The 18645-nt window shown below is 38.2% G+C and overlaps 2 protein-coding genes across 5 annotated transcripts in view; one reads left to right on the top strand and one right to left on the bottom strand.

The window, feature by feature from the left end:
* Nucleotides 1-109: 109 nt before the first annotated feature.
* On the bottom strand, nucleotides 110-5540 carry DNAJA4 (DnaJ heat shock protein family (Hsp40) member A4). Of its 4 annotated transcripts, none has more exons than XM_062000115.1 (8): nucleotides 5435-5540; nucleotides 5156-5296; nucleotides 3712-3892; nucleotides 2695-2799; nucleotides 1729-1956; nucleotides 1418-1648; nucleotides 796-896; nucleotides 110-714 (listed from the first exon to the last, which is right to left on the bottom strand). In XM_062000115.1, the coding sequence occupies exons 2-8, from the start codon at nucleotides 5285-5287 to the stop codon at nucleotides 496-498; spliced, it is 1197 nt and encodes a 398-aa protein (XP_061856099.1). In that variant the 5' UTR covers nucleotides 5288-5296; nucleotides 5435-5540; the 3' UTR covers nucleotides 110-495. The 4 variants fall into 4 exon arrangements, with proteins under 4 accessions (XP_061856099.1, XP_061856100.1, XP_061856101.1 ...); XM_062000116.1 differs by having other exon boundaries at nucleotides 5156-5293; nucleotides 5435-5537; XM_062000117.1 differs by lacking the exons at nucleotides 3712-3892; nucleotides 5435-5540 and having other exon boundaries at nucleotides 5156-5244.
* Nucleotides 5541-10899: 5359 nt separating this feature from the next.
* The window catches only part of ACSBG1 (acyl-CoA synthetase bubblegum family member 1), a 35333-nt gene continuing 27587 nt past the window's right edge, over nucleotides 10900-18645 (top strand). Inside the window, exon 1 of the mRNA XM_061999559.1 lies at nucleotides 10900-10979. Within this exon, the coding sequence (XP_061855543.1) occupies nucleotides 10900-10979 (80 nt within the window). The remainder of the gene's footprint in view (nucleotides 10980-18645) is intronic.

The following is an 18645-nucleotide window of genomic DNA, read 5'->3' as shown; positions in this document are numbered from 1 at the left end:
ACTCAAATACCTAGAATAGACTATCTAGAAAGGAATCTGAGCTTAGAGTAACTTACTTAAATGAAGGGGGTTCTAGAGTATCAGAGGAAGAACAAAGATAAACACAGTAAAATGTTAAGAGTTGCATTTATTAGAAGTTATTTCTGCTATGTTTTATTCTATGAAAGTAGTTCTCCAGTATGAAAGTATTTACATAAGACACTCCACTTAGCCTCTAGCAATATTGCCAAAGTCATCTATAAATAGCATACATGAAATACATAGAGAACCTTCCCAGCAAAGGAAAACATATACCAACTCAGTTGGTTCTCAGCTGTGTGACACTTGCTTTATGTAAAGACTACCAGAACACAATATAAATTAGTTACAAAAGGTGATAACTGACAGCGCAGCAACTCAATTTGCTGAACACAAAAACCACAAGCAGTGGCTATTACAGCCATGCAGTTTTCATTGTGAAAACTTACATTTAGATGACATCCATTCCACCTTGCTTTAAGATGTCTGACATTGTACTCCTGTTCTTGGACCCTCTTCGTCTTCTTCATAAGCCTCTCCTCCACTATTACGGTAGGTTTGCTCACTTGGATCAAAATCTTCAAGGTCTACCTGATCCATCTCATCTGAAACCACAACACTTTCTCGTGGAGGAAGCAGAGCCTCCAGCAGACACAGTTTCTCCCTTGGGAGCCAGTAGTGCTCTGGGAACTGGACCTACAATGTCATAGTATCTTTAATGAATAGTTATTCCTGACGCCAACACAGGTATTTGCTCCAGGAAAGAAGTCAACTTACCAAAAATTGTATAATTAAGCTGCCTTTGTCCATTGGAGACTTGTAAACAGGCATCCCTTCATTGTAGACACACTTTAGGTCACCATGTTTTATGACTTCACCTACATGGAGGCAAGAGCTGTACATAAGCATATGTGGCAGAAATTTCATAACCATGAAAAGCAGGGCTACACACAAGCAGTGTTCTAACAGCATCTAAGTGAGACAGCAGCTCAAGAAAGGCTGCAGGCTGAAAAGTACTAAAATCAAGCTATACAGAAGGCCATTTAGGCTATTTCCTCTACAGTAAGAGATCAGTTTCTCTTAGGACAGCCTTCAGGCTGAATTAGCAGATAATCTGGTAAAGTTCCTGGCCTCTGGGTGACTATCCACCAACTGAGGCTGAAGCTCATTAAGAAGCATTTGAAAGCTTTAATTCTGCACTTAATATTTGGAAGGAGGAACAAGAAAGAAAAAGACCAAGTAAATTAAATGTCTGTGAGTGTAGTTTGCATCTGTGGCAGCAACTGGTTAAAGAAAAAAAAACAAAAAACAAAAACAACCAAACCCACCAAAACACCCAAGTCCATGTACAATGAAAGAGGCAAGCAGTTCATGCAGCATCACTACTCAAAAGACCTACCTGGCCTAGATGTTATAACAAGAACCCTGTTATCCAGAGTTTCAATAGTCTTTCTGAAACCACATAAAGCCTCCGACAGTTGAATTCTCATTTTTGTGATTAAATCATGCCCTCGTCTCTGAAAGACGTTGTGATCCTTTTGATCCAGCACAATGATAACATCACCAGGCTCCAGATCGGGATCCTGGTCACCTTCTCCATGAAATACTATCTTCTGACCATCTTTCATACCTAGAAAAAAAGACATCCATTTATTCTCTGCAGAACCATAGACTATGATTAGGGACACATAACAAATTGACAGTTCTTACCTTTATCAACATGAACTTCTATGATCTTTTTCTCTCTTACGACCTTACAGCCATTGCAGTTGTCACACCTGTCCTTCGGATTTATTCTTTCACCTTGGCCTTTGCATTCTGGACACATGGTTTGTATTTGTTGGACCATACCAGGTCCAATCTGCTGAACCAGAACTTGCATGCCTCTTCCTTTACACACAGGGCATTTTTCTATTGCCCCTCTCTTTCCGCCATAACCTTTGACAAAAAAGTTAAATCTGATCTCAGTCTCAAAAAAAAGTAAAGTTCCTTTACAGTAATCAGGCTGGAACTCATTGGTTTCTTTTAGGGCAACTTAAGAGTAGTTCAGTCATGCATTTCCAATTGGAATTTAGTTTCCACTACAAAACATGCCCCATAAGTTTTAAAGTTTTTACAAGCAGAAGCCAGTTGCTTTCTATGCACAGCTTATTTTATTAACTTCTGCCCCACCTTCCAACACATTTTGTTTTTCAAGGAATGAGAATTGTGACCTCAAGACATGGACATTCCATTAATACTTTTGGAAAGAATCTGCTTCTTAAGTACTTAATAGAAGACTAAGATACAAGACCTCATTAAGATTTACCTCAAAGAAGACTAGTCATTATGGATACTCAATGGCCACAAAACAAGTTGGGTAACACCAGGCAGACTTCTACCCACAGCAATTAAAAAAAGTTCATTAAGGTTCCAGATTAAGGTGTTTTTGATTTGGGTATCCTTAAGTCTGCCATTCGAACAAAAACTTTACCTCATTACGTTTGAGAGGTTTATTCTGGGACAAGCATAAATAAGAACTGAATACCCTGAAACACTTGGGGGGAGGGAGAAAGAAAAACAAAAATAATTAACCCACAAACTTTATTTCCAGCCTCCCCTTCCCCTGTTCTTAGAAAAACAAAACAAAACCAAACCCTTAAGAAATGAGAGGTTTGAAGCCACTACTTTTTTTACCTTCACACTTCCCACAAATAACATTCTTTTGCAGTGCCAGTTTCCTTGTAATACCATTATATAAGTCTTCAAGAGATACACCTAACTGGTGCACAACATTCTTGCCTTTAAAAAGAGAAAGATAAACTATGGATCAGCTGTTGTACAGACAAGAATTTTAATAAAGGCTTCTATACTTGTTCACACATGCATAGTCTCACTGAAGAAATGTAAAGTTCATTCCAAACATTGAACACAGTTCAGCCCCGTTAAAAGCGTGTGCAGTTCCATCAGCTTCCACTAAGGTGCACCCACTTATGTCAGAACATAGAAGTTTAGCTGTAATTAAGCATCATCAAAGCCTTCCTATTCCTGGTTCTACCCTGATTTTTACAAGCCTAACTGAAACAGCAAGATGCAAGGACACTACCAGCTTCAGATCTAGTCAATTTAAAAGTTGCTATTACGCCTATCTGTAAATTTTGGTGACATTTCTTAGCATAATTTCAAAGACTTTATTTACAGCAAGATACTACTTGCACCCTGAACAGACATTGGGCATGGAAAAAGACAATGGTACTGTGGTTTTGGCAGCACTATACACTTGGTTTCAGGTAATTTCTCACAACTATTTTCACGAGATTTAATTAAGAGTTTAAGTTGATGGTGTCCTTTGAAGCAAGTTGCCCAAAATATGAGCAAGTGAGGTATAGATCTCAAAAAAAGTTAACTTGGAACAGGTCTTACTTAATTCAACTACTCTAACTCACTGATGTTACCCCCTCCCCTACAGATCACCCACATCAACAAAAAAAATACACACAACTCATCAGAAAGATGCTATAGCTACATCAGGTCATCTACTTATTAGAATCTTAATGCTAGAATAACTAAAATAAATAATCATAGTTTACTTGCTCTACTGTTGCTATTAATATCTGCACTATGTGCACTTATCAAAACAGCAGTACCATAGCACAGGTGTTTTATTTTAAGTGCATGGTTCAGAGTTACTAGAACTTGTTTAGAACTGTGTACCTCTTCTCTCTCTATTCATTCGGCCTCCACCACCAAAGAACATGTCAAAGATGTCCATGGGTGAAGAGAAGCTGCCGCCACTCAGGCCTCCTTCTTTAATAGCCTGCTCCCCACCCTGGTCATAGAGGTCCCTTTTCTTTGGGTCCGACAGAACTTCATATGCCTGGGATATGAGTTTAAACTAAAAAGAAAAAAGAAGCTCTGAACAACTACAACCAGGAGGAAAAGTAACTCTCTTATATGCAACTCTATCTTCAGATTGAGCCACTACTTTTTTCAGAGGGAAGCTCTCTATATAAAATGTGTATTAGACCAGTGCACTTTTGTTCAGGAAAACCAACTCTTTTCTCCCTCCTCCCTCCTCCCATGGTAAAAGTGTGCTTATTTGAAAGTCACATCCAATTTACACACATTCACAAACTGCATTTTTTATGACTGTCATAGTTGCAACACTACACCTCTAATAGCCATTTTGAAAGGGATCTGATGTTATCTCCAAGTCTTGGAGGTCCACAGGCACCCAATGGCCACAGCAGTGTTAGCCGTTCCAGAGCTATACAGTGATCCTTCATGCCTGCTGAGCTGCTATATCCAGCTAGAACTAAACCAGAGACACAAGTGACAGGACACTGGTCCTGCTTACTCATTGCCAACAGAAGGACTTAGATGCAAATCAAAGCATTCACTTCTTCAATCAAAAAGGGTTTTTTTAAGAATAGCTATCAAGAGCCTCCTACTATTAAGATGATTAAGTCAGTTTTAAAACATCATTTACTATTATTGAAATGACTACTTACATTTTAAACATGACTTATGACCAAGTGAACCAGCAAAAGTAAAAAAGCAGGCCAAAAATAACAGCAGGAAAGGTTACATTTGACTGTTAGTACTTAACTAACTTGAGTCTTCTCAATTAGTGTACTACATGGAAAAAAACAAAAAAGGAACTTTCATTTCCATGTAATGGCCAGACCAGCTTTTAGATAAATAATCCTATTTTTCTACTTCTTCGATTGTAGTGCTCATTTATCCTCCTGGGCATCACAGGGAGCTGAGGGGGTCTCAACACATCCAATGGTTTTCTTGTAGAGTCCCCTCACGTGTAGCCACACTATTTCCTCTGGTAATTACCTTGCACATCTGCATTAGCATTTTCTCTGACGAAAACTCATCCTTTTCACAAATCCATCCAGTATAGCCCAAGCATGCAGAGCAGTGCTGGCAGATGGATCCACTACAGGCCTTTGCAGCTTCTGACACAGCCGCCCATCTTAAGGCCCCGAGGCGCCTGCAGTAAGCCCGGCCGGCGCAGGCACAGCCCGGCCCGCCGCGGCCCCGCGCCCCCCCCGCCAGCAGGGCCTGCCCAGCGCCGAGAGCGCTGCCGCCTCAGCGCGGGCGGCCCACCGGCCCCGGCCCGGCCCATCCCAGCCCAGCTCCCGCGTACCCGCTCGCCCTCGCTCGGGTTCTTATCAGGGTGATACTTCAGGGCCAACTTGCGGTAGGCGCGCTTGATCTCCTCGGAGGAAGCATTGGGTTTCACCTGCAGAATATCGTAGTACTCCGTCTCCTTCACCATGGTGCCCTGCTAAAGGACGCTCCGCGTTACTCAGCTCCCGTCACGCTGCTGCCCGCGGCGCGCGCCCCAGAGCGGACCCTCCCCTCCTTCCGCCGCGCCCGGCAGCGGCCCACCCCACCCCGCAAAGACCCACGGAGCCGCGCTCACCGCCGCCACCAGCCCGGTCCCTACGTCCGCTCGCCGCTCAGCGCTGCCCCGCCTCTTCCGCGGGTTTTATATGGCCACCGGCCGAATCTTCTGGAATGACGCCGCCCTACGTCACGGCCTTGGAACGGTCTAGAATTCCCGCGCCTGACGCCACCGGCGGGACGTGCAGCGGGTGGAGCCTCTGCCCAGCCGCCGGCGCGCGGGCGGGTGCGTAGGGCGGGGACACGCTGTGAGGCGGCGGGAGCCGGCTAGGCCGGGCCGGGCCGCGCCGCGCCTGGGGGAGGAGTAAATTACTCTGTAAACTTGTACGATATCAGTATCAGTTTTTAAGGGAAAAAATAGGACTGGTCTTCACCTTAAAGATAAGTTAGCTGTAATCTTATAGTCCTGGAATTAATATTCCTAATTAAGAAGACGTTATAAACCTGTTAGTAGGCTTGTAGTAGCTGAATGCCTCAACAGATGACAGGCTTTTAAAGTTTTCACTGAGAATTGAGTTTCAAAGATCAATTATAGTATGTATGTGGACAGTATCTAATTTCTGTGAGTAAAACCCTCATGTAGGTAGATGTAGGTATTGATAAATATAATGTCAACTCAGACTCGTGGGTTTTTTTGCTAATAACAGTTGTTAGTAGTAGCCAGAAACTTTTCTAGTATGGCTCTTTGTTGAAGAGGATTCAGCCTCCTGCTTAATTTTATTAGAGGGAGCTGTCAGGTTCCAGTTGGAGCTATCTTTGGTTCCAGCTGGTACAACCAGACTCTTGAATTTATCCAAAGAATTAGTGAGAAAAGTAGTAAAGGCTAGTGTTTTAGATCAGAAAAAGAGGAAGGAGATCAAACCATCTGTATTATCTGCATCTACTGCATTAATCTCATGTGAGAACTGCAGTTATCCTGGTACTTGGGGGGAATACAGTAGTCCTGTAGCTGCCTGAAGCAACACATTTCCTATTTATCAATCCTCTATTTATGGAACAGAGTTGGAATCCTCAGCAGCTAATTTTACTCATCTAATTTGTCTGAATTAGTAATAAATGTGATGACAGCCTTCAGACACGTAGACATTTCTCAGCAATTACAGAAGTGGCTCCTTTATTCAACCAACCTGGTGATAAGTGTTTATATGCTCAGTTCTATTTCTTTTGCTACACATCTTGCCTCCTTAAGTCTATGAGCACTCCTAACTAGCAGTTACTTACCCATTTCTCAAGTGGATAGCTGATCTATTGTGCTATTCTTTCCCTTTGTTTCCCTAGCTCTGCATGTAATATGAATCACCTTGTCACTTTTTACTTGCACAGTATGAAATTTGCAGGTGTAAACAGGGAAACAAGCAGAGAATTTTCATTTTCTGCAATTAGGCAGGACTGGACTGGGAGTGGGGAATAATTAGATCCTACTGCCCATTTCATTTAGCCGCCAAAGGACTCTGCCTATACCTCTGAAGTAGGTATTCCTACTAAATAGCACAAGAATCAAAACACTGCCTTCCACCTGGCCTTTGGAGCACACAGTATCTTTATATGCTGAAGAACTGTACACTTACCTTTTAATCTTTGCTGTATGACATACTCGTTTGCATTTCTGACTTTTATCTGGCCATATTACCATTTTTCATTAATCCTGCTTTCTAAACTGCAAAGCTATTGTTGGAAGCAGCATCTTGGAGACAGAGATAGAGTGCAGTCTGCTAAACTGCAGCTGCAGTGTCTTGCAGTAGCCTTGATTTTTCTTTATAAATAAGTTCCAAGAATAACTTTCATTACAAACACTCAGGGAAAAAAAAATAATATGGGGGTTTGAAACTTTTGTCAGTTTTCAGTCACACTAAATTTGCTTTAGTTGGACCTCTGGAAGGTGAAAGAAAATAGAATCACAACAGATTTTCCTTGGTATTGAACTGGATACTTTCAGCATCAAAACCTGAACAGGTATCACAATTTCTACAAAGCTGTTAAGAGAACACCCTTTAAATAATTTTTTTAACCTGTGATTTTTAGATTTATTGAAAATTTACTTTAAAAAGGCTATTTTAAGTATAACAGTGTAATGGTGTAATGGTACTAGGTTATTTTCACCATACCTAATATCTGAAAAGGATGTTTAGTATAGAAACATACTCTTAGGAAATCTGTTTTGCCTCTGATGGAAAGTAGAAGATCTGTATCTGTGAGAAAAGGTATATCTATGATGGCATGGTGTAGTGAGTGACTAGCATCTTTAGGTTTTCTGAGGCCTTGTTTTAATTCAAATGCAACGATCTGTAGTAATTTTAATTTGTTGTAATACAGGAGAAAGATGAACCCGTTTTCATAGTATGATTTTGATGGGTTCAAGGCTGGGCATCTCAAACTGCTTAAGGCCTGTGGAAAATGACTGCAAATACAGCAACATAAATGAACACTTGTAGGTAAACATGAAAAAGCAAGCTACTTACTTTGAGACTAAACCAATGTTTTCCTCAGTAGGAAGCAGCAAAATTGTTTCTAGATGTGCTTGTCCTCAAACTAACTGTTGTTTTGATCTGACATCATGTTTTGCCTCTCAGTTGCCCAGAAACAGCTGCCTCTTTCTCTAGATGTGTGTCTACAGCTACTTTTTTTTTTTTTCATTAGCATTCTCTTCCTTAATGAGTGCAAACTGGTAGTTACAGGAAAATCTAACATGCTTTTGTTATTGGTACTCAGATTGCAGAATCGTTGCACAAACTAAACTATAGTTTTCTTTACATTGTTGTGGAACAATTACCTAGAAATCAGGAGGCATTGTTTAGGTAAGCAAAATTAAATTCCTGCTGCTGTGGCATGTGTCAATAAGAGAAAACTTTTTTTACAGAAAGATTACTACTGGAAACTTTGTAAAATATAATACCTGCAGCTAATTATACTTGTGGACAGCTAAGAGTTTTGTGCGATGGACTGCATCACATGGAGACTGCAATAGTAGTAACCTTGTTGGTTTTGCGTAGAGATGCTGATTTGAGGATGGATAAATGCTCTTCAATTCTGCAGTATGGTGAGACATAGCTAAGGATAGATAGTGTAAGAAGTGTATGTGAGTTTAAAGATGTTGCTTGCCTGTGGCGTTTTGTAATGGAATCTGTCCTCAGCATCAACTCCTTGGCCCAAGCTAGTATGAATTTGTTGGTTGTTAAGGTGTGGCTTGACACGCACATGTTTACCAAGACTTAATGGAGGCTTAGCCACAGTAATATTTGAAGGTTTAGAATTTTGCGTAAACCCTGTGAACTGCGCTCATTTAAGAGTAAATGTGGAGCTGATTATGTTTTTATTTTAGCTAAGATGTTTTAGAGGCCAAAATCAAAACTTTGATTTTACAAGACACTGGAAAAAAACCCCAAACATGTATGAATGTATTGTCCATGAAGGCTGTATATAATTACAGTAAATGCAGTTATCAGCCGTTCAGTGACATAGAAGGCAAAGGGCTACAATTAGTAGCAAGTTGAAAAAGTTCTAGGCCTTAAGATGACTGTTTTGAAATAATGGAAAAAGAGTAGAAATAGGGCTATATTTATAAATAAATGTAACAAAGCTGTAAGGGTATTAGATGTTTTGCTGGTTGTTGTTGGGTGGTTTGTTATTGTTTTTAGACTCAGTGCTGGAAGTTCAGAGTAACTATAGGAGTATCATGCTTGTACCAGAAAGCATTGGTTTACACCAAGATGTTTGTTACCAGTTACATGATTTTTTTTTTTTAAAGTGCCAGTCCCACAGAGTTGTTTTGTTACATCGATCATCAACCTGCTTAAACTAACAGGGATAATCAGGAAGGAGCATCCAGAATTAGTATACTCCTCTATTTGTTTTAAAGAAGTAAACATTATATGGCAAAACACTCTTGCCTTACAAGTGAAGAAATGACGGAGTACACAGCTAGGGGTAGTTTCATGTTGCCATAGCAGCATTGTGAATGAAACCTGAAATATCCTGTCCCAGACCAGAAGAGGTGCCATACACTCCACCCACGCTGAGGCTGATCTGCATGCTGAGGTTCTGTTGGTTACTGACCTTAGTAACAACATTGCTTTGTTTTGCTTCTGTAATGTTTCTATTAGTGTTAGGACACTGGAAGTTTATAGTAACTTCAAGTATCAGTGACAAATTCCTGAAATATACCAGTCATTATTATAGAGCAAAGGATCTGAACAGTACATTGCCTCTTAATTCCCTTTGTAGCTTTGTGAGCCTGTCAATGCCCAGAAATTTTAACCTCTAGCTGGAAAAAGCGTCTCATCCCATTGCAAAAATTCCACCTGAGTCTACTGCAGTCTTGTAGAAGTTGCATGCAGATAGATGCAGGTGCAAAAAGGACCACAGCATCATGTGAACTGTAGCGTATAAAAACCATGTAAGATGAAGATAATTTGTTGCTGAAGTCTACATAAGTTGGTAACCTCATTTACAATGTTTGTTTTCCTTTCCTTTTATTTCAAGTTGCATTATCTACAATTAGGCATTTGGATATGGTGAAAGATACTCTGGAATGAAATTCACATCTTGCTATCAAGTTACATGTTTACTGCTCTTATATTTTCCTAATCACTATGGCTATCTTTGTACCACTATATGAAACATTCTAGGTTGTGTTCTCTGGCTCTGAAGGCAAATGGCACGACACAGCCCGCATCTCTCTCTTTATCCTCCAGACAGGGTAGTCATTAACGTCATCTCCTAGTAACAACCTCTGGCCTGAGTTATCCCCTGGCTTAGAGAAAAGCCAGATTGCACAGACCAAAACCATCCCAGGAAAGTGCTCACAATGGGTAGCTTGAGCTGTTCTCTGGTCTTTTTTGTTTACCAGTGTATAAGTAGCAGAAGTAGCTAAACTAGACTTTCTTACATCCTGGGAAGTAATTTGTTTAGTCATGTGTAGAAAGTTCAGCAGTAGATGATAGGCTTGGTTTGGTGAAGTTGATGAAATGCTAGTGTAGTCGTGATGCTGGAGGAGGCGCTTGGCTGTTGAAGTACTGGGTTTTGTAGGTATAATTGACTTGAAGGCATTTCCTAATGTAATTAATCCACATTTTCTTTAAGAAAATAACTTCATTGAATGTTCTTTTTTTGAAACTAGAGTTAATAAAATTAGAATTGCTTCAACTTCTGTGAACTAATTTGTTCGAAATCTTGGCAAATGAAAAGATTTGCATTTTAAAGCATTGTACACTCATTAAAATTCTTCTCATGGATAATTAAAGAAAACTGAATTAAAAGGAAAGTTTAACAGTAAGCAGCTCACAGGCACTGCGACATTTCAAGCATGTTAAAATCAGAAAGAAATAGCTTTTGTAGCTGTAGTCTCCTCCTCTCGTATTACGTGTTGATTTTTTTTAACAAATAACCAGTTACCATTGGTTTCTTCAGTTGTCCAAGTAGCTTATTTATGCCCGACCCACACAGTTCTTCAGCATATTTATGACCAGCTTTGGACTGTTTGTCAGCATGCCTAAGAGTGGAGAGACTCTTACGAAAAAGTTACAAGATGAAAATGCAATGAATATTTCAGAAAACTATGAAAATGGGTAAAGTAGCTTGAATATTTAATTTAGCAAACTGATTTACCAATTTTTCACTGCCTAAGTTTGTCTTCTACTACTATGCAGATCAACAACAACTTTTCTATCTCATAGCATCTCAGCTATCTAATGCAGAATGCGATATATGTCTTTGGAGGCTAGAATGAGAAAAAATTATAATGAAGAGTCTAAATGGATTTATTAACCTATGCTAACTTGTAGTTTGGCACTAAACCTAATAGCGTCACTCAGTATGGACTATGTTGTTTGTATCCTGTTTGCATATATCTAGTTGTGTAACATTCATTTTATAGCACAGTGGCTCTCAACCTCAGAGGTGAGGTCGGCAGATGTTAGTGTGTAGCAGTTCTGTTGAGAGGTACATTTATCTCCTGTGGCTCAGCTGTTCACAGGTTAGCAAAATATTGAAGCTAGCTGAAAATACTGGTAAACTGTCTCTTGTGCTTCAGTATGTTAAATGTTTAATGTTATTTCAACCATGTGGTAAGATTATGGGTATTCTCAATTACCAGAAAATAGCAAAGTTCAGATAGTCAAGTTAAAAAAAAACCCAAACAACAAAAAACCCCATAGTCCATGATTCTTTCATGTGTTTCTCTTGGTAAGAGCAACATTAAAGACTCTAGAAGTTCAGTTGTGATTGCTCTACACCTATTCCAATGCGTGTAATTGACTTGGAAAAACACCCTAGCTGCAGCTATGGCAATAACTCTCTTCCCTTCTGAATTTTTAGGAACAATCCTTAGATGATAATTAGCCTTTGTAGTTGAGCATCTTTTTCCCATCAAAGGTATCAAAACTTAACCAAGTAACCCATATCTTAGAGACAGCTGTGAAGGACTGAAATTTAGAAGAGTTTGTTTCAGGATTCATATTACCTTTTGACCTGTAAGATAACCCTATTGGCTGCTGTCATGTTTCTTGCCTAGGCAGCATAAAAGGGAAAAATACTTTCCTGGTGTTCTGTCACTGGAATGGTGTTGTCTGTTAGAGAAAGTTCCCCATCTCTTGAGCTGTTGGAAATACCTATTTAACAACACATTTCACAGGAAGTATTTTAGTTTCTGATTATTGTATCAGTACAGTTGAGTACTAATTATCTGCTCCTAGGGACTGAACTATTTTTTTCTGCTAAGTTAAATCTAACTTAACACTTGTTTAGGTAAAAACTTGTATGTGATTTGTATGTCACTTGGAAGATTTGCTTGACTCTCTCAGGTAAATGATTGGTGAGGATCATTTTTATTATAATGGTTTGTTCTGTTCTGGGCTTTGTAATCCTGGATAAGCACCATTAGGTGCAAACTGTAGACAGTGGTTTTAGAAAAGAAGATTAAGAAACATTTGAAAGCTTTTGAATGTTTTGTTGATGCTTCTGGGGTTCTAATGCAGTTAATACTAGAAATGTCATTTGTTTTGTTTTATCCGTCCAAAGATCATATACCAGGTTTTGACATGTGATCAGTACAGGTATGCATACACACTGACTCATAAAGATTAGGATTTTGCTAAATTAGTAATAATGCCTCTATTTTAGTCCTTGCATGCTTCTATTTGTGACATGGTTAAGGGGAAAAAAAACCCCAAATATGTTTTCTTTATTTAAAAAGAAAAAAAATCCTAAAAGAATTAAAAAATAGATAGTGGTTTGTGCCCACTGCAAGTAGGAAATTCGTTTCCTATATTAGAAGGATACTTAGCATTTGGTTTGTTTCTGAATTTCTAGTGACAGTATATAGAGAGTAGAACTGCAAATACTTTTGATGCATTCAAAGTCCTTGGTATAAATACCTCTTTCATAGTTTTTTGAAAAAGTTAATGCATGTTGCCACGGTGTTGTTTGCCTGGTGTGGTTTGAAGTTAGGTAGCATCCATTTTTGTATGCTGCAAGTAGGGTCCCAGGTAGAAAGGACTAGACAAAGAAAATAAAATTACAGGGGGGAAAAAAAGTTTTATGGGTCTGAAATTGAATCAGTGTGACCTAAAAAATGAAGAAGAGATGAAATAATGAGTACTGTGTGACCTAACTGTGCTGCACTCTCTGTAAATAGCCATACAGAGGCAGCTACTGGAAGATTTCAGCTTCAGGTCTGGATTTTTGCTGTGCAGGGAAGAACAAAGCCAGAAAATCTGTACCAAGGTCAGTGAAGGGTTGTAGTACACTCCCAACTGCTGCATAGAGCCTGAGGGAGGGGGAGTGAATAGAAAAAGGCTGGATACGTTTCTCATTGCTCCCCATTCTCACAATAGTTCTAAGCTTTCTGTAAAACTAATATGCTCACCAAAATAAATGACCTGATTTTTAAGAATGTTTAGTCTTAACAAAAGAAAAATACACTTCAGGGGGTTTTGGTTTTTGTTTTCAAGTGGAGAGATAGATTTTACTAGAAGGTATGTGCTCACTATACTAGCATGTTAACTTACTCTTTAGTACTTTGTTTTTTATTAAGTATTTATGTTGCTTTTAAATGTACTTTTGTGTGGAAGAAATTTACATGAATAATTTGAGAGAGATTGGTTTCTCATGCACTATGAAAAACAAACTGATTGTCGAATCAGCTGACCCTTTTTGCAAGAGAAGATGTATCTGGGCTGATTTGTGGCCCCCTTTTTAAGTCTCATGAGAGCATAGAAACTAATTAAAACCTAAATCTAACCTGTTATTTGAGGACAAAGGGAAAATTTAAATTGAACAAATAAGAAATGCATTGTATTGCCCTAATTTGAATAGATGAGCAATTAGTAAATAAGATGACCAGTCATAATAGACAGCAACATCCCTGTAAAGGACCATGAGGACCTCTTGTGACTCTTTACTTGTTAATATAGAAAGAATTTTACATGTAATACAAAATTAGCATTTAAAGAGCTCATTTTATGAGTCCTTACTGTGTTTTTCATTCGCTGTAGAAAATAAGAAAACATCTTCAAAATGTCTTGGTAACAATTCACAGCTCCTTAAAGTCTGGAGATGCAGTATTTGCTAACTAGCTATTCACGTACTGGTCACAGATATCTATGTAGCTGGTTGCTATGTTGATGTGAGTCAGGGTGACTTTATTGTCTTTTTTCTAGATCCATAAATCTAAATTTATTCTTTTGCACTCCTTCCTGCAACCTCTCCCCAGAGCTTTGTTTTAAAATATTGGATGCAGCACTTGCAGGATGAGAATTCAGGAAAAGATTACTCATGAATGGAATCCATATGAAAGTATTTAGTTTCAGAAGTTTCTAGGCAAAGTGCCAGAACCATTAAAGTTTTCTGAGGTACCCATAGGTAATTTAAGCCAATGCTTTTTACTGCCAGAAGAATTGTCAGATGATTACTTAATGATTTCATCCTGAATTCAAATGCTTCAATGAGCTGTTGAAAATGCCTGACACCCAATGAAAAGTGGTTTGGAATATGCAGATGTAGACCCAAAACACACTACCAAAAGCAGCTCTAATGTAGGCTGAAGCTGATAGAATGTATATAGCTGGGTTCTCATGGGGAAGGTCTAACAAAAACTTTGTGGAGGAAAAAAAAATCCTGTTGTTACAGCAGAGGTAAATATTTCGGATGCTTGCACAAAGAATGAAGCAGCAAAAGATGCACACCAATTGGAAGAAGGATTTAATCTACTTTTTAATGATTACTTAAATATCAAACAACCAAGCTGTAGAGATTAAATTCACAAAGTCATCCTCAGGAGAAGCAAGCACTGAAAGCTTAAACTAAAATTTATGAAGTTCTGTCTTGTAAAAAATACATATTTTCCAGTTCAGCATATTTTTTTGTGTATTAGATAAGGTTCATGTGTCATAGTTAGGAAAGCCAGTTCCATAAACATGTTTGAGAAAAAAGTACCTGTGCAAACTGGGTTTTACACACCATGCTCGCTAAGATAAACACCTGCAAAGTATTTCTCTGGGCGAGGAGAGAAAGGAGTTTAATTAATAAGGTGGAGACTGTCATAAGGAATAGGTAATAATGTGCTTACTGCCACTTGAAAGTAGCCTGGTGGGCTTGCAAATTATATGCTCAGAGGAGCATCAAAGCAGTTGAAGGAGCTGTGTGAGCAAAAATCAAGTCAGTGTTCCTGAGAGCTGTTGAGTTTGGAAGCAGTGATATGAAGGTGTTCCCAGGAGGGGATAGATGGATTGCTTTTCAGAAAAAGCATGTAAGTCACCAGACATTGGAACTAAGCATTCCTTCATTATTGGCTTATTATAGTTGATTTTGACGGAACAAAACAAAAATCATGCAATAAAGCAGAGCGGAGCCATAGTAGCAGGTTGACGGAAGACGTAGCTTTGCACCTATTAACCACATTGATCTCAATTTATCTGATACTATAGATTATGAATGCAGTATCTTCAACACTGTACATTTCCCATACATTAAATCAGAATAAAATTAATTAATAAAAATATTTTCACTATATGGTGAGCCCATACATATGGTACAACATTATCCTGGAAAAGCTGTGTCATGGGAGAAGCCTCCATGTTAGAAATACCAGGAAAGAGACAAGGGCGTGTAGCTTCCTTGTGAATCCAGACATCATAGATTTGGAAGATAAGATAGTGGACTGTATGAGTGTGTAGCCTGAACTACTGACTGCTTTAATTGCAAGTCTTTTCTGTGAGCAGTTGGTGATGTGATTTCTAGGCTTTCAGTACTTTGACTTGCTATATGTATGTAAATGATTATGAGTAAATATTCTGAAGTCTAAAGGAATGCCTTGTACTGAATAATGTATTAACATTTATGTATGTAGTTATTGGATCAACTGTTTATTTTTCCAATGTATAGAAAGCTGGTTTATTTTTAAAAATTCTGGTAACTCCTGTAGAGAGCCAAATTGGTAAAAAATTAACATTGACAAAGATACTAGAGTTGAACAATAGGATAAGGAATAGTAATACAAAAAGAATATGAGATCTCTTTTATTTAGTACTATACATAGTCTGTTTAATGAACAGCTTCCCCCTAAATGTCTTCATATTCTCTAGATGGAATTTGTGATCTTAGAAATTACTTTGCAGAATTAAGGCCAAAATATATTGAGCCCTACAACATAAAGCTCATAGTTTTTTAACTTGAGAGAGAAGGTTAGAACCTAATTATACAAGACAACCGGCATATTTTGAGGCTTATTCAAGTGAGAAATTCTGTAAAACATTTTCCATAGAAATAATTTTCTCATTATAATAGTAAAAGACTGACTTTATAGATTCTTTTCAGTTCTGTTCTTACTATTTTCACAAGATTTTACTATGAGGAGAGAATTTAGAGGACAGCAAATACCTGACTGTATTTGGAATATGAGATGTAAGCAGAAATATAGAAACAGAGAGCCTGTGGATGGAAAAGGCCAATTCTGAAGGCCTTTGAAACTAAAGAATGATGGAAATTAGTATCACAGTAAGTAGTGCCGTTAATCCAACACTTGGTGTTATTGTGGTAACAGAAGAACCAGTTCTGCTAATGGTTCAGCCAAAGAGCACTGGCATTTTATAATGATAAACCTGATCTCACTGTTACATTTAGTTTCTGTAGTTACAATACGAAATGGTACTGTTTTGCTTTCCAGAAAATTCAGATTGGATGCTTTGCTTCTGGTGAATTATCACCAGCAATAAGTACTGTCAGTTACATCAGTCTTTAATTTACCACTATAATGTCAGTCACCCTTGCATTGCTTCAACTGGTTTGCAGAGATAAGTCTTGCTAGACCTCTTAGAGTCTTGGAAACAAAGAAGGAAAGAAAATTATCACTTTGTTAATCCAATATGGAGAATACTCACATTCTTGCTTTTTAGACTAGCCTGATGTATGAGAGCAGCTTCACTATGACAGAACATGTAACTGGCACAGAGTAGTGGCAGGAGCTGTGAGTGAGTTGTGCTATGTTTGGATTTGCCCCAAACCTCTGCATAAGCCTGCTAGCCTGAGCGTGCCATGCCTCCATCTCGGGTGAAGCTGTGTGCGTGTGTGCATTGAATTCAGGCAGCAGATGAGGTCATGTTTGATAGAATGGTACCTTGAAGTTAAATCCCAAATTACATCAGGAAGTACTGTCATTCAGAAATCACTCCTGCTAATGAAGTTATACAGAACTATGCTTTGTTTAGTTCTAGTTGATCAACGTTGTGTAACATGAACTCAGTTGGCTTGCTAAAGTGACCTCTATTGTTAAATCCTCTGGGTGTGTTTTGTAGAAGGCTTTTATGTTACCTTTGAAATAATAAACTTTTAACACAAAAATCGGATATAGAAAATACACTTTTAAACTGGTAGTTAGATTTTGGAATATGCCGACCCTGTACTAATAACGTTATTTATTCAGAACCTCAGCCTTAACAAATTTAGCAGTTGAAGTCCAGATTTCCAAGGCATTTTGGGTTTGATGGGAGTATCTCACCACCAAACTGTAATTCTGCAATGCATTTTCTCCTTGCTGCAGTATCCTTAGTATATTCTTGACGAAATAGTCCCACCAAATACTGCTCTATTCAGTCTTACTTGAACAATTCCAAATAACATAAGAATTCTTGGATTTCTACTTAATTTTTAAAGGAATACCTAACAAAACTAAAAGTAACAATATTATAAATGGTTTTTTTTTTTACTTAGAAGGAATGGTTCTATTAAAACATATTCTTTCACTCAGAAGGGATGGTTCTGAATATGCATGTAAATTGTTGATGTAAGGGAGAGTAATGTAAACTGAACCAGTATCCTGTAACAATGAAATAAGAATAAAGCAAACTAAAGAGATTTTCATGTGGGGAAAGTCATTAATGATGATTATTAAAAATTTTGAGTAGCCTCACAGAAAGCTCTTCTGATAATTTCTTCTGATAATTTAGTATTTCAGAGATACTTAAAGGAAAAGATTGTGCTAGATCTCTAAACATCAAATGTAAGTTTTCTTTAAAATAGAAAAATTGAAAGAATTCCATGTTTTGAGATGGAGGCAAACTCTTATTTTAAAATTATTTCAGATGTTTTATTTCCAAATATGTCTTCCTAGTCCATCATTCTGTCCTTGCAATCCCACTCGATGAGGTCACTATTTTCCCATATATCAAATACAGGCTTACCTTTCAAAGTGCAGTATAATCTTCCTCTATTTTTAAGTTACTCGGTTCCTCATCAACATCAGCCTTCACCAAGCCACTGATATTTTCAGAGACAAGCTCTGCTTATCAGACAAGTCCTTTCATGTTTTGTCCCACTATGCCATTAACAAGAGAGGAAATATGTTTTCAGGCAAGATTAGTGATGACTCCTCATTTTCCTTCACCTGCTTTTGTGACCTGTGCCTGCAGCATGATAGTAAAAAGTAACAAGGGAAGAAATGAACTCTGACACTTCAGATGGATGAAGAATAACAAAATCTGCTAAATACTTTTAAAAGGGGATCCAGCTTGGTTAATGCTTTCTTAAAGTATTATTTCATTGTCAATAACTATAATAAATTCTAGAGGTGTCTTGCATGTAAGTTTTCTTCAAAATATAGTTACTAATATGAGATAGGAAATAATGTCTGACATAGTGTTTTGTCCTACTGTCTGATAACACTGCTGTGTGAAAAACTGCTTCTGAAGTTGCATGTTATTTATTTGAAAGTTGGAAAGGGTACTGTTTGGACTTTCTTTT

Source organism: Colius striatus, chromosome 7 (assembly GCF_028858725.1).
Source record: "Colius striatus isolate bColStr4 chromosome 7, bColStr4.1.hap1, whole genome shotgun sequence".
Taxonomy (NCBI): Eukaryota; Metazoa; Chordata; class Aves; order Coliiformes; family Coliidae; genus Colius; species Colius striatus.
This window is presented reverse-complemented; position numbering and strand designations above follow the sequence as displayed.

Bases quoted from the DNA above. Each gene is read 5' to 3' on its own strand.
- DNAJA4 (XM_062000115.1), bottom strand. From the start codon at position 5,287: ATGGTGAAGGAGACGGAGTACTACGATATTCTGCAGGTGAAACCCAAT. The intron at 3,893-5,155 runs GTACGCGGGAGC...TTTTCTTTTTAG, and splicing joins ACCCGAGCGAGGGCGAGCGG to TTTAAACTCATATCCCAGGC. The intron at 715-795 runs GTAAGTTGACTT...ATGACATTGTAG, and splicing joins GCTTAATTATACAATTTTTG to GTCCAGTTCCCAGAGCACTA.